A 12,235-nucleotide genomic window follows, 5' to 3' on the forward strand; every position below is an offset into this window, starting at 1 on the left:
TGGGACAAACTAATAGCTAAGGACATTCCTGTCTATTCCCTATGCAAACATCAGGATTGCATTTGTAAATTGTATTTCTCTTAATTGTTTAATAAGACTTATTGAATACTAGCAGAAGGATGCATTCTTCACTTGAGTCATTATTTTTGTAATTGCAGTGTTTGTTTATTTTCAAAGAACTTAGTATGACATATTTAGGTAAAAAATATTGTTTATTTTTAAAGAACATAGTACAACATATTAAAGATTTAGAACGTGGTACAACATTTAATATTTAACATGGAGCAATATTTCAAATGACATGCAATTGAATTATCTTTATTGTAGAACTTCTTTGTAAACAGTGTTCATGGTGTTTTCTGTTGGTGCCAATATATACAACCCTCCTTGACTACCAATTCTGGAGCAAGCCACATATAACTGTCTGTGTGAAAAGCTATTCCAGTGACTATTTAAAGGAATAGTCACTGGAAGCCCCCAAAACGGCAAGTGAAAAATAACCCACCTATAATTTTCTACAGGTGGTGGTCAGTGATTTTGGAAGGTTTATTCTAGATAGGACCAACCATTTTTGAGTTTAAAGCATGCATACATACATACATACATACATACATATATACATACAGCCAGATGTACACTTCATTTTATAATAATGACAGTTGAACTGAATTCACGTCATACAAAATGGAGTGGTACAGGTTTACCTGAGAAGCAAAGTAACCCCAGTCACTAGAAGCCCCAAAAAGGGTCAAGTGAAAAATAACCTGCCTATAGTTTTCCTTGGGTGGTATTCAGTGATTTTGGAAGGTTTAGAGTAGACCAGCCATTCTTGAGTTATAAGCAATATACAGGCATGTACTGTATTTTATATATATAGATTACTGGCTAAAACTTTAGTTAGCATTTAAGCAATCGGGATTTATCAACAAAATCCATATACGTTTATTGTAGCTTCTTCCCTAAAAATACCAAAGTACTTTAAAAAAATTAATAAGCTTATTAATAAGCTTACTTGTCAAATTGCAGTAGGGTACTAGCATGCAGTACCACTATAAAACTATCATGGGACTTCAACTGCAAGGTGTGTGCCATCCTCAGTTGCCATAGTATGCTAAGGTTGTGCTCAGTACATTTCAGAATTAAGCCTTCAAACAACAGAAAGCAAATACTGACCTTATATAATTAAGCTTGCAGAGGAGTAGAACTTAAATATCAAAAGAAATCTGAAATTACATGGAAATAAGCTACTTTTCTCAAGACCTAGTTGCATGGTCCTTCTGGCCAACCCTGCTTTTTATTGTGTGAAAGACGACTGGGTAGGTTCTCCTGAACTTTATGGCTGCTTTGTCCATGTCAAACAGAACAAAGTTGCAGTTTTCCATAGTGGGTGGCTAGCAGAGCATGAAGAAAAATTCTTCACTGGTCTCCAGGTGGATGAGTTGGCAGGGCTGCCTCCACCTGCAGTACCAGCTGCCCACATCCACCTCCGTAGTCAGGGCAAGCAATGTGAAGAGTACAGCTCTGCTACACCTATCCTTTATTGCTGTCTACTGGCCCCAAGAGCATACATTGATCTACTATGAACAACTGCAGTGCTCTGTAGTGATATGCAAATTAAATTAAATTAAATTCTGCCCAGGGACCAGAATAGCTCTATGAGCACACAGTAGAGCTGTGTTAGAGGCCTAACAAGGCAATTGTGCCCTAGGCACCATCATCACAGAGCATGGCTGGCTACCAACAGCTTTCTCAGCAATTGATTTTTCACATGTCCATTTCCCACGCCCTTGTCCCAGTCCTGCCCCAGTCGCCACCCTCCAGTTACACTACTGCTATGTTAGCATAGCACAGTGCCTACACTGATTTACCCTGATCAGAAAACTAACAGAAGGCTATATTGTTTCTGTTCTCTAAGCCAGCATATTCAGAGATTGCTCAGGTATCCCTGTGTAGCACTACAATTGGCCTGAAGAGTATTACAACAGCTGGCAAAGTTCGAGCAGTTCCTTATGCTAGAATTAGAATTACAGTCAGCTACCGGATGACTTTTCCCCCAATGAAAAGAACTCTGTTGCCAGAAATAGTGTATCTCAGGAGTCAGCAAAATTGTTAGGCAGAGTCTCAAAAACACCTGCAACCTTGACTTCTAAGGTGTTGGCATGCCAGGGGCACATGGCAGAGGAGCTGTGAGGGCCCTGATCCTTGGTATGGCAACATAGCCCCAGCCCCGTCCCTGCTGTCTGCCCTGAGGCTCACGTGCCAAGCAAAATGCCTTGGCGTGTCATGCTCCTGTGCCACGGGTTGCCTATCCTTGATATATCTCAAAACGTCCAGAGTGGCCCCAAAGAACCAGACTTGGGGCATTGATTCACTGCTGGCTCAGAGAGCAGGTTCCTCAGTATCACTCCAAGGTTCTCACCAAGGAAAAGCAACTCTATTTAACCACGTTTTGTTTTATTTGTGATGGTGCTGTTGGAAAAGATTTTTATTGATATATTAAAGTGGATTCCTATTGGAGGTGTTATTGCAAACTAACATGGGTTTGGAATACAGAAGATGCTTTTAGTGCTATCTAGCAGTGTGAACATTAGCATCAGGTATTTCAGCTTTCTTCTCTTTCCCACCTGGCAATTTTCTTTTGTCTTTCAGTTCCTTTAGCAGCCTACAAATGGCTGGTGTGTTACCTACTCCAAGAAAGTGACCTAAAGGTGAACCAGAAAAAACAGTCTGGATGTAGTGATTTTGAGGCAAGAAACAACAGCCAGGTAGCAATGTATTCAGATTCCTTACTTTTATTTACTGGTTATTTTTATCCATACTTCTCAAATGCTTTTACTTTTATCCCTTAATGACTTCCAATATAATTTCCAGAAGCATAAAGCAACAAGTCATAGTAATTAATAAAAATGAACTCGGATCCATTTGCATCATATTAAGCATAACTAAAGGGGATGAATGATCAGTAAAATTTGTCCAAAACATAGTACCCTGCAGAAAAATGCAGACACACACTATTATGGTGCTTCTTAATTTAAAACAATTCTGAAAATTGTATCTGCTACTATTAAATCTACTACAGCATATGATTTTTACATCGGCATATTATGCTGTTTTTATGGCCGAATACATACTGTAGGAAAGAATCCCACTCTGGCTGGCTGATAGATGAACTAGATGACCTAATCGATCTTTTCCAACTCAAATTTATATAATTCAAATGCAGTAATGAAAGATACCAGGCTGACAGCATTGGGGACTGAAAAGGAAATGTTCACAATCCACTAATGGTGGATGTACTGTCTCCCCAGCGAGGCTTAGCAGCCAAACATGGCCCAGGCTCAAACCATCACTTGCAGCCCCAAGCTTCCCAAACACCCCAGGAACCTCAGTGAATAAAATTGGCTGGTCCCCAAGTAAAGAATACTTTGATATTTGTCACTCCAGAGAGATCTCTTCTCTGGCGACAGCCTACCTTATCTGCAAAGTGCATTGAAACTCAGAACAAGAAACACTCAGCTCAGTATCAAAGAAGTAACAATGTGGCTTTTCCCAGCAATTTACCCCCCAGGATGTCTCGTGGTTGGGACTTTGTAAAACCAGTGATGGATGTGAATAAACCCTCTCCACCTGCATCATAGGAGCAGGCAAAGAGAGAAATGTTTTGCTGAATCAAATCAAGAACAGCATGTTGCCTTAGTAGTCTTGACAGCTAACAGAGGTATGAGCCATACTAAGATTGCACCTATTAGGTCACTGAATGAGACCTTTTGGGAAAGTGGTATATGGCCTAGTATGTTAAAAAAAAAAAAAAGTTTCTTTACTGCACAGTACAGATGTGTCTTGTCCTACATCTTCCTTATACTCGTGAGGCCAAATACTTTGGACTATTAGGCATTCTTTGCATCTTATGCAGGGGAAGGGAAGATTTTTATTGCAAATTGTGTACTTTAAAAATATCTGAAAACAATTAACACTCTGGAGTTTTGAAGCCCCTTGCAGATTTGATTTGAAATCACTGAGGCATGAAGAAGCCTTTGCTGTCTGCCCACTGGCAGAGAAGCAATATAGTGCTCAGTCTTGCTTTAGGAGATCTGGAAGAGATTTCTGGTCTGTCTCAATGGTATTAGGGGGTTAGAAGTTCAATGGAGACATCCCAGGGCAGCAAAGGAGGAGTGCTTTGCATCACTCATCAGTGATGTTTCATGTTGGCTGAACAAGGTTAACAAGCTCAGAGGAACATCCTGTCCATTTGTTCTTGGCCAAATGGTTGATGAGAACAATGAGGGGCTACAAGGGAGTGTTTATAAAATGGGAAGAAATGGGGAAGAGAAGGGCAAGAATGAGTTTTTCAGGGATCCAGCCAAAATATTGAGACCCACTAGGTTGTGACCAAAAAACTGATTTTAATTGTGACTTTCTGATCCAAGTTAAAGTCTTGCTGTTGAGGAAAATATTTCTTCCACCCCAAAGTTTAAGGATGTTCTGATGTGGCTTTTAACCTTACATCAGACTGTGACATTGATCACAGATGCCATAGAACAGTGGTTTTCCAGGTGGGCCATGTTTACTAGGGCTGTGCAAAGCTTCGGCAGCTGATTCAATTTGGAAGAGATTCGGCATAATTCAGCAGCCAAATCTCTGAATCCCAATCAACTTGAGAGACCCATTAATCTATCTGAATTCAATCAGAAGCCTCCAAAGTTATTCAGAGAGATTTGGAGATTTGACCATAGACTGTATAGGCTGGCACTGGGCAGTGCTGATGGGAGCAGCTGGACGAGCCCCAGCTTGAACCAGCAGCCCCAGGAGAAGCTGCGGCTCGTTTGGCTGCTCCCCTGGCTGACCCTGTCCCCTCCCCCGCCGGGGTGAGGCAGGCAGTTCTGGCACCCCTGGGAGAAGCCACAGGGGCTGGGGGGAATGATTGGGAGCTGCAGGAAATGATCAGGGAGCTGGAGGATCAAACGGAAAATGAAACTGGGAGCTGGGGAGAACCATCAGGGGCTGGGGGAATGAGCAGGTGCTTCCCCCAGCTCCTGGTTCAATTCCCCAGCTCCCAATCATTCCCCCAGCTCCCCAATCATTCTCCACAGCCCCTGCGGCTTCTCCCAGAGCTGCTGGCTCAAACCACAGCTTGTCTGGCTGCTCCCCTGGCTGCCTCCCCACCAGAGTGAGGCCAGCAGTGCTGGCAGCTCTGGGGAAAGCTAAAGGGCCTGGGGGGAATGATTGGGAGCTGGGGGATTGAACCAGGAGCTGGAGGAAGCCAAGTATTCATTTCCCCCAGCCCCAGATTATTTCCCAGCCCCCGCAGCTTCTCCTGGGGCTGCCGGCTCAAGCCACAGCTCCCCCAACTACTCCCCCAGCTGCTCCCCCCCACACCCCCCCAGGGCAAGGCAGGCAGTGCTAGCAGCTGCAGGAGAAGCCATGGGGGTTGGGGGAATCATAGGGGAGCTGGGAGAATGATTGGGAGCTCGGGGATCAAACAGGGAACTGAGGATTCTAATGGGGACCTAGGGGCAATGATCAGGGGCTGGGGGAATCAACAGGGCCTTCCCCCTAGGTTCTGGTTCAACCCCCCAGCTCCCCAATCATTCCCTCCAGCCCCCGCAGCTTCTCTCAGGCTGCCAGCTCAAGCTGGGCCTTGTCCAGCTGGTCTCCCGGCTGCTCCCACCAGCACTGCCTGCCTGTATAGTCTACAGCCAAATAAGATTTGGTGCTGAATATCTTTGGATTCGGATTCAGCTGAATCGAATCGGGACAGTGATTCATATCACCATAATGGCATTGCAGTGTGCTGACGTCAGTGTAGACACTTTTCCTAAGGAATGAATGTGCAGAAATACATTGGGTGTAGGGAGTACAAACAGTGATATTTTGCAGGTAAAAGGGCATGTGGCCCAAATAGTTTGAAAAACACTGCCATAAAATGGTTGTAGAGAGAGTTGCATTTTTAAGAATATGCTTTTTTAAAACGTGTTACATGCACATAAAGGTAGCCATATTTGGTTTGGTTTTCTTTTACGTTTCTGTAACAGACTATATATAATATATAATATATTTATTTATTCATTCTATATATTTCCTGTCTGTTATAGAGATTTAAGACAGCCAGACCAATTGCAACTAAGTATATATAGGAAACAAACAAACGACTAATGCAAAATGAATGTAAGAAACAATCTTGATCAGTGCAACAAATTGGCTGTAACACAAGCAGTTCCATATCTATCTGTGATTCACTCAGCATAACTCCTTTATTCGTATAACAACTTTGCAATCTAACCCTCCCTTTCTCTTTCTTAAGGTATACTACTGTCGTTCATTAGCTATAGCTTTTATTGAGCATACAGTCTTACAAAGATACCATGATTACACTCATGATCCCACCACACCATCTACCCTCCAGCCTGTCCTAAAGCAACTCAGTGCTCTCTATGGACTATGGTCTTTAAGTAAACATATGGCTGTGCTCTATCAAGGTGAGATCAATTCCCTCTATATGTTCTGTTGGTCATCTTCTAATGCCCTGAATTGTAATCTTCATTTATTCTATACATTGTCAAGAAGAGAGAATTCCACTCAGGGTCTGTTTCTCATTGTCTATACTATGCACCACTATGGGGTAGATATTCAGGCCTATATACTATGAAAGTTGGGTGGCAGGCCTATGGCCACAAGGAAAACCATAGGCCTTCCTTGTCTCTAAATATAAAATCATGAGCCTCTACTGTTAATATTAAAAAACTTGATCTATTATCTTTAAAAACATAGAGACCTTAAACCATCTATGTGATCAACTGTGAGAGTGAATGTAGAATATGTAGACAAGGTTAGGGCATCAATGCAATCCACTGTGGGAGAGAATGAGGAATATGTAACTACATGAAAAAGGCAGAGTTTTGCAGCGTCATGAGTAAGACTATCACTATGGTTGCTTGCAGACGTGAAAAAAACAAAACAAAACAGTGCTATACTGGAAGAAGCAGCATGTTAGTTTGACCGAGATCTCCAGCCTCTGTAGAGATCAGGTGCTTTAGCAGAGCCCTTTGGGGTTTTTTATCCAATAGCTGATTCAGTCAGCTTAGATGAAAGAGCCAAAAAACCCCACTCAAGTGCCCAGTCTGTACAGATGTTGAGTGAGCTGGGTCTGACTAATGCAGTGCCTCTTCTGGGCGTGCGCTAAGCTTGGCACAGAAGTGTGCCAAGCTGAAAGCAAAGTGTCATTCTTTTTTTAATTTTGCAAGCAGCCTGTGATTTCCAAAAGAGGCTGTATGTAATCTTCAATGCTGCTAAACAAATAAACAGTGTGTTTTGTAAAAGGAATATATCGGTACAACTCTAATTGATTTTACTTCACAGTTTCATTTCTCCAACAATATATTTGCAGGTGGATATATTTCAGGTGAACAACCTAGTAAGTTCATCCAAAATGCTATTCTGGAACTTTGTTCCAAGGTAAGCTTCTAATATTGTTTTGGTCTGGTTGGATAGCAATATAAAACTAATACCAAAAAGAAACATTACCAGTTATTCTACACTTCAAGAACTCATTGACTAGACACTACACTTTTAGCAACTCAACAGCTTTTTTTCTTACGGGGCAGGTTAGTGGCATAAATAGTGGGTTAAATCCTCAGGGTTATTCACCAAGACCCTAGATAAAGTGATATTTCATGTTTTAGAGAAAATGCTTGGCAAGTATTGTTCTGGGTTTCATTTGTCATCTGAAGCCTTGAAGCTTATTAAAAGGGCAAGCCAGTAAAAACACTTGACAGCTGTAATACAGTTCTATTTCTTTTGTTATCATCTTGGCTCATAAATATTGGCTGTGTTTTATTCTCTTTCAACACACATTTTTTTCAAACTGACGTACTTTTGCCCAAGAAATGTATGAAATTATGAAGAAGAAAATTCCTGAAGATTTATTTAAATGAATGAATTACAAAATTAATATGTTACGGTACTGCCTAGATGAAAATATGTCTTAAAAGCAGTCAGTAAAGTACAGAATGTTGTCGGGGTTTTTATCTCAAGGGGGAAAAGAATCTACATGGTTTTAATTGATAAATGAATCTTTAAAATGTAAGTTTTTAAATTACTCTTGACTGGTAGCTAGAGTAAGAATTCAGCTTCTCTGTTGTTCACAGGTAACTATAGAAATCAATATAAGCTTCCAAAATTATGCCCTTTGTTTTTGAACAGTTGAAAGATGATGCTGTTGCCTTGGTTGATGTCATTGCTCCTCCTGACTTCATTCTGAACTCACCCATTGGCAGATCTGATGGAGAGGTAAATAACATCCCCGTGTTTGTAAAACCATTCATTGAAATGGTATTTCTGTAAGTGTACTCATATCTTATGCCGAAGAAGTTTCACAGGCTAGAAATAAGGGAGATAGTCCCTTGGTACATGCTGCTGCAACTAATTTGACTTCAGTTGATCTACAACAATTTATACCAGCTCCAATGTATAGTAAAAAAAAATCATGTGTTATTACTCAGGATGTTTTCTGTTGTGAAAATCCCTGCATACCCAGAACTAAAAATGATTATATTTAAAGAACCCCAATGATTCTTTGAAGAAAAATCTATTTTCTAGATATTGTAATCTTTGGAGGAACTTTACTTTCCTCCTAATTTTTCTCTTCATTCTGATTCCCAAACTCATTGGTTCAGTTTCCATGATGGAACTGCATATGGACCCCAAAGCTAGACTACACTTTTTTTGTTTGTTTTTTACTTCTGTATTATATTGCCCAGTTAATCTAATCTGCCATCCATTATCACTTTGGGAATGAAATCCTGGCTTCACTGACTAAACTCCCATTGACTTTGAGGCCAATATTTCATCTTAACTGTGCTTTTGGTGAGTTTTTCCCCTGAATATTGTGGTTTCAGATTGTCTGACCAGATGCATTATTCTCTTTACTTTTCGAGTTTGAAACTTGTGCTCATATCTCTGTCTCCATTTCTAAATAGCCTAAGATTGTTCCAGTGACTTAACTGATGTTCACATCCCCCCAAGTTTAGTGTCATTTATGGACCTAATTAACATGAAAGTTCATCTTCAGTTTTAGACACTTGGTGAAAGTGTTATATATAGTAAGAGAAACATGAATTTAAAAATTGTTCCAAGTAGGAATTACATTGCATCACAGCAAAAAATCATTCTCAATCAGTATTTAACGTGTCAGTAAAAACCTTGTAAAGGATTGAGATGGCTCTTAGCTTGAAGAATGCCATAAAAACACATCAGTGACCAGTTATAATAACTCTGTGCTTTGCTCTCAAATAAGAGTATTTAAAGGGCCTTCAAGTGCTTCACAAAAAATTAACTCAGCTTCAGACTAAGTTCGTTAAAACAAGGCCAGCGCCTTCAAAAGTAACTAGTGCTTTTGGCAAGCCAACCTGAAACACCAGGAGGGGGCCCCAGGTTTCAGAGGGTGAGTGCTTAGCACAGAGGTTGTCAAATTGGGGTATGCGTACCCCTGGGTGTGCTTGGAATAGTGCTAGGAGCTACCCAGATGTGAAGGGCAGAGGGAGTTCACACGCAGCAGCTGCCATCACCATTCACCACCCCACACTGCTGCCGCCACCACATGCAGTCTCCCCACCGCTCAGCATCTGGCCTTCACCACCCTTGCCCACCCCCACACTGCATCCAGCCGCTGCCACCATAAAGAGTACACACTCCTTAAAAAGGGTGGAAAATCCCTGGCTTAGCACATTCTGAACATCAAAACACCCAGAACTGCTTGGAAACACTCTAGCTAAGATTTTAAAATGTGTTTCTTCACACTAGTGCCCCAGTGCCTGTTTTGGCAATAACATTCTTCTATGACACCTGGAAATGTTGCTGACTTACAGATATCCCTAGAAGCAGTTTGTTCTGTGCTTGCCAAATTGAATAAGGGATATGAGAGTCAGTGTCTCCCTTGTTCCAAAATAGCAAAGGGTTTTGGAAAAGTGTCTATATTACAGTTGGATATAATATAAGACCATGATCAAATGTTTATATCATTTGATTCTAAAGTCTTATTATAATAAATGTCTGAGATTGAACAAAGTAGAATACACAGTTGTCCCATGGCTATAATTATTGTGCCTGATAATGATACATCAAAGACAAGAACTGAATACAGATCTGTACTTCAGCAGAGAGAGAAGTGGAAAATATTCAGGAGTTCTCTGGTTTGCAGCAGAGAGAGCACCTAGTATTATTATACCCACTTTCTCAGGCTGATTCCCCCTACACTAATCCTGCCCCCCATAGATCTCCAGTATTGTTTTTTCTACAAGTATATGTAAAGAAATGTAACTGTTCTTTGAATATTGGGCCAGGCACAAAGCCTGCTCAAGTCAGCGGACTGAGTTTGACTGATTCTGAATCAGTTCCCCTGCCCTCCACTTGGTTTGCATGGATGAGGCCTCAGAAGCATTTGGTTCAATGCCATTTGATAGTAAAGCCCATTTTAAAAATACTTTATTCCTTCTAGAAAATGTTTTAACATTATGAATCTGCAACATTTTTAAAATAGACAACTCCATTTCAGGAACACTGCATAGTATTTTCAGCTTTATTTCATGCAGATGTCAGGTAAAAATTTATATGAGAAGCATCATCAAAATTTTGAAGACAGATGGACTTGTTTTGTTCCACTCTCTCATTACTGCTTGAGAGATCAGTGACATGAAATGAAGTATTCCGACTGGAAGAGCCACCCTCTTCCTAGATCAAGCGTTTATAGCTGCAAAATGAAAGCATTAGCTTCTAATTTATTTCTGTGGTCATGCTCAGACTTGATCTGTTAAGTATTAAAAATATTTTTTCCAAGGCAACATAGTGTTTCCTAACAGCATCCAGCAATATGTCATGTATTCAGGCTACAAGTAAAGCCAGCCTGGTTTCAAATCAAAATGGAATTTCTGGTGTATGTGGGAGGTTCAGGGAATGCCAATGCTCACTTTTGATATCATGCTGCTAGCAAGCCAGCTGAATTTGGCAAATGTTCTTTTTATTAGACACTCTGAAAAGTACTAGCATTACATCTAAAATGGTTCATTTCTCCAGTCTGTTGAGAAAACATAGCTGTAACAGGACATCTGCTATGGCACCTGTTACTGGAGGGAAAAAGGGACACATCACACAGAGAATGGGGGAAAGGAAACTTACCCATGTTGAGTGCAGAGCACCAGGAACCAATTCCTGTTTCCCAGTTGAGTTGCATCCAGCTCCAACAGAGAAACGCCTGGGAGCCAGGCTGGGTCGGATTGGCTCCCAGGGGAGGAGCCAGGAGGAAAAAGGGACACAGGTCTAGAGGAGAGACTGGTGGGGTAGGGGCCGTCAGAATGAGGGACTGGTGTCACCAACCAGCAGAGCAGAGCCTGGGGCCTCGTCCTTCCAGAGTGCTGACGCAGCCCCGAAAGTACAGTTATGTACTGAATGCTGGGAGGTGGTGGAAACATCCTCAGCAGGAAGAGACTGGTATGGGTGAGTGGCGAACTGACGCAGGGCTTCTCCTGTGGGAGGAAAAAACAGAAGGAGCTGGTTCCCAAAGCAGAGGGAATTGAGCAATTCCCCTCTCCGTCCAACAGAGCCCTAGGAAGACTGGACTCCAGGAAGGAACAATAAGTGGGTCAGCAAATGTCCATGCTGAGTGGGGCAAGAGGACACTGGGACCCTGAAGAGACAAGGGCCAGCCATTAGTGCTGCCACTTATCACTCAGGGATAACAGAAGGCCTGTGAAGAGAATAGTTTGCAAAGGAGCGCAAACCCACTATAGCAGCAGCAGCAGCGAGCTAGTTAAAGGAATAGCTGAAAGGATCAGGAATAGCTATCAGGATCAACCAGAGGGAGAGGAAGACCCCCGGAGAGGCAGGGATGTCTAGAACATTACAGATGTGGTCAGGACAGGATGTACAGGTTGGAGGCACCCTGTGAAGAGGCCTACAGTCACAATCCAGACACTGACTAGGAAGGCCACCTCCCAATCTCCATTTTCCTTCTTCCTCTATCAGTTTTCCATGAAGGCATGGCAGGTGAGTAAAGGAGGACAATGCAACTACAAGCCAGATAGCAATCACAACACCAAGGGTATCAGCACAAATTCTACAGAGGTGCATTGTCTAGGAAGCCATGGAGGCAACCAATCCAATGGCAGGAATCCTGGAGGATTGGCAGCAGGTGCACAAACTAGTGTTACAACTACTGCAGGGACAGCAGATGCAAACCGAGGAG

The 12,235-nt window shown here is 41.9% G+C and overlaps 1 protein-coding gene across 2 annotated transcripts in view; it reads left to right on the forward strand.

Annotated features, from left to right (window-relative positions):
* Positions 1-12,235, forward strand: part of ACOX3 (acyl-CoA oxidase 3, pristanoyl) — a 103,088-nt gene that overhangs the window by 71,387 nt on the left and 19,466 nt on the right. For both annotated transcript variants that reach the window (XM_019526030.1, XM_019526029.1), the window contains exons 14-17: positions 2,650-2,765; positions 6,302-6,476; positions 7,385-7,452; positions 8,200-8,286. In XM_019526030.1, coding sequence (XP_019381575.1) covers positions 2,650-2,765; positions 6,302-6,476; positions 7,385-7,452; positions 8,200-8,286 — 446 coding nt within the window. The remainder of the gene's footprint in view (positions 1-2,649; positions 2,766-6,301; positions 6,477-7,384; positions 7,453-8,199; positions 8,287-12,235) is intronic.

Source organism: Gavialis gangeticus, unplaced genomic scaffold (assembly GCF_001723915.1).
Source record: "Gavialis gangeticus isolate Ggan-Ray unplaced genomic scaffold, GavGan_comp1, whole genome shotgun sequence".
Classification (NCBI taxonomy): domain Eukaryota; kingdom Metazoa; phylum Chordata; order Crocodylia; family Gavialidae; genus Gavialis; species Gavialis gangeticus.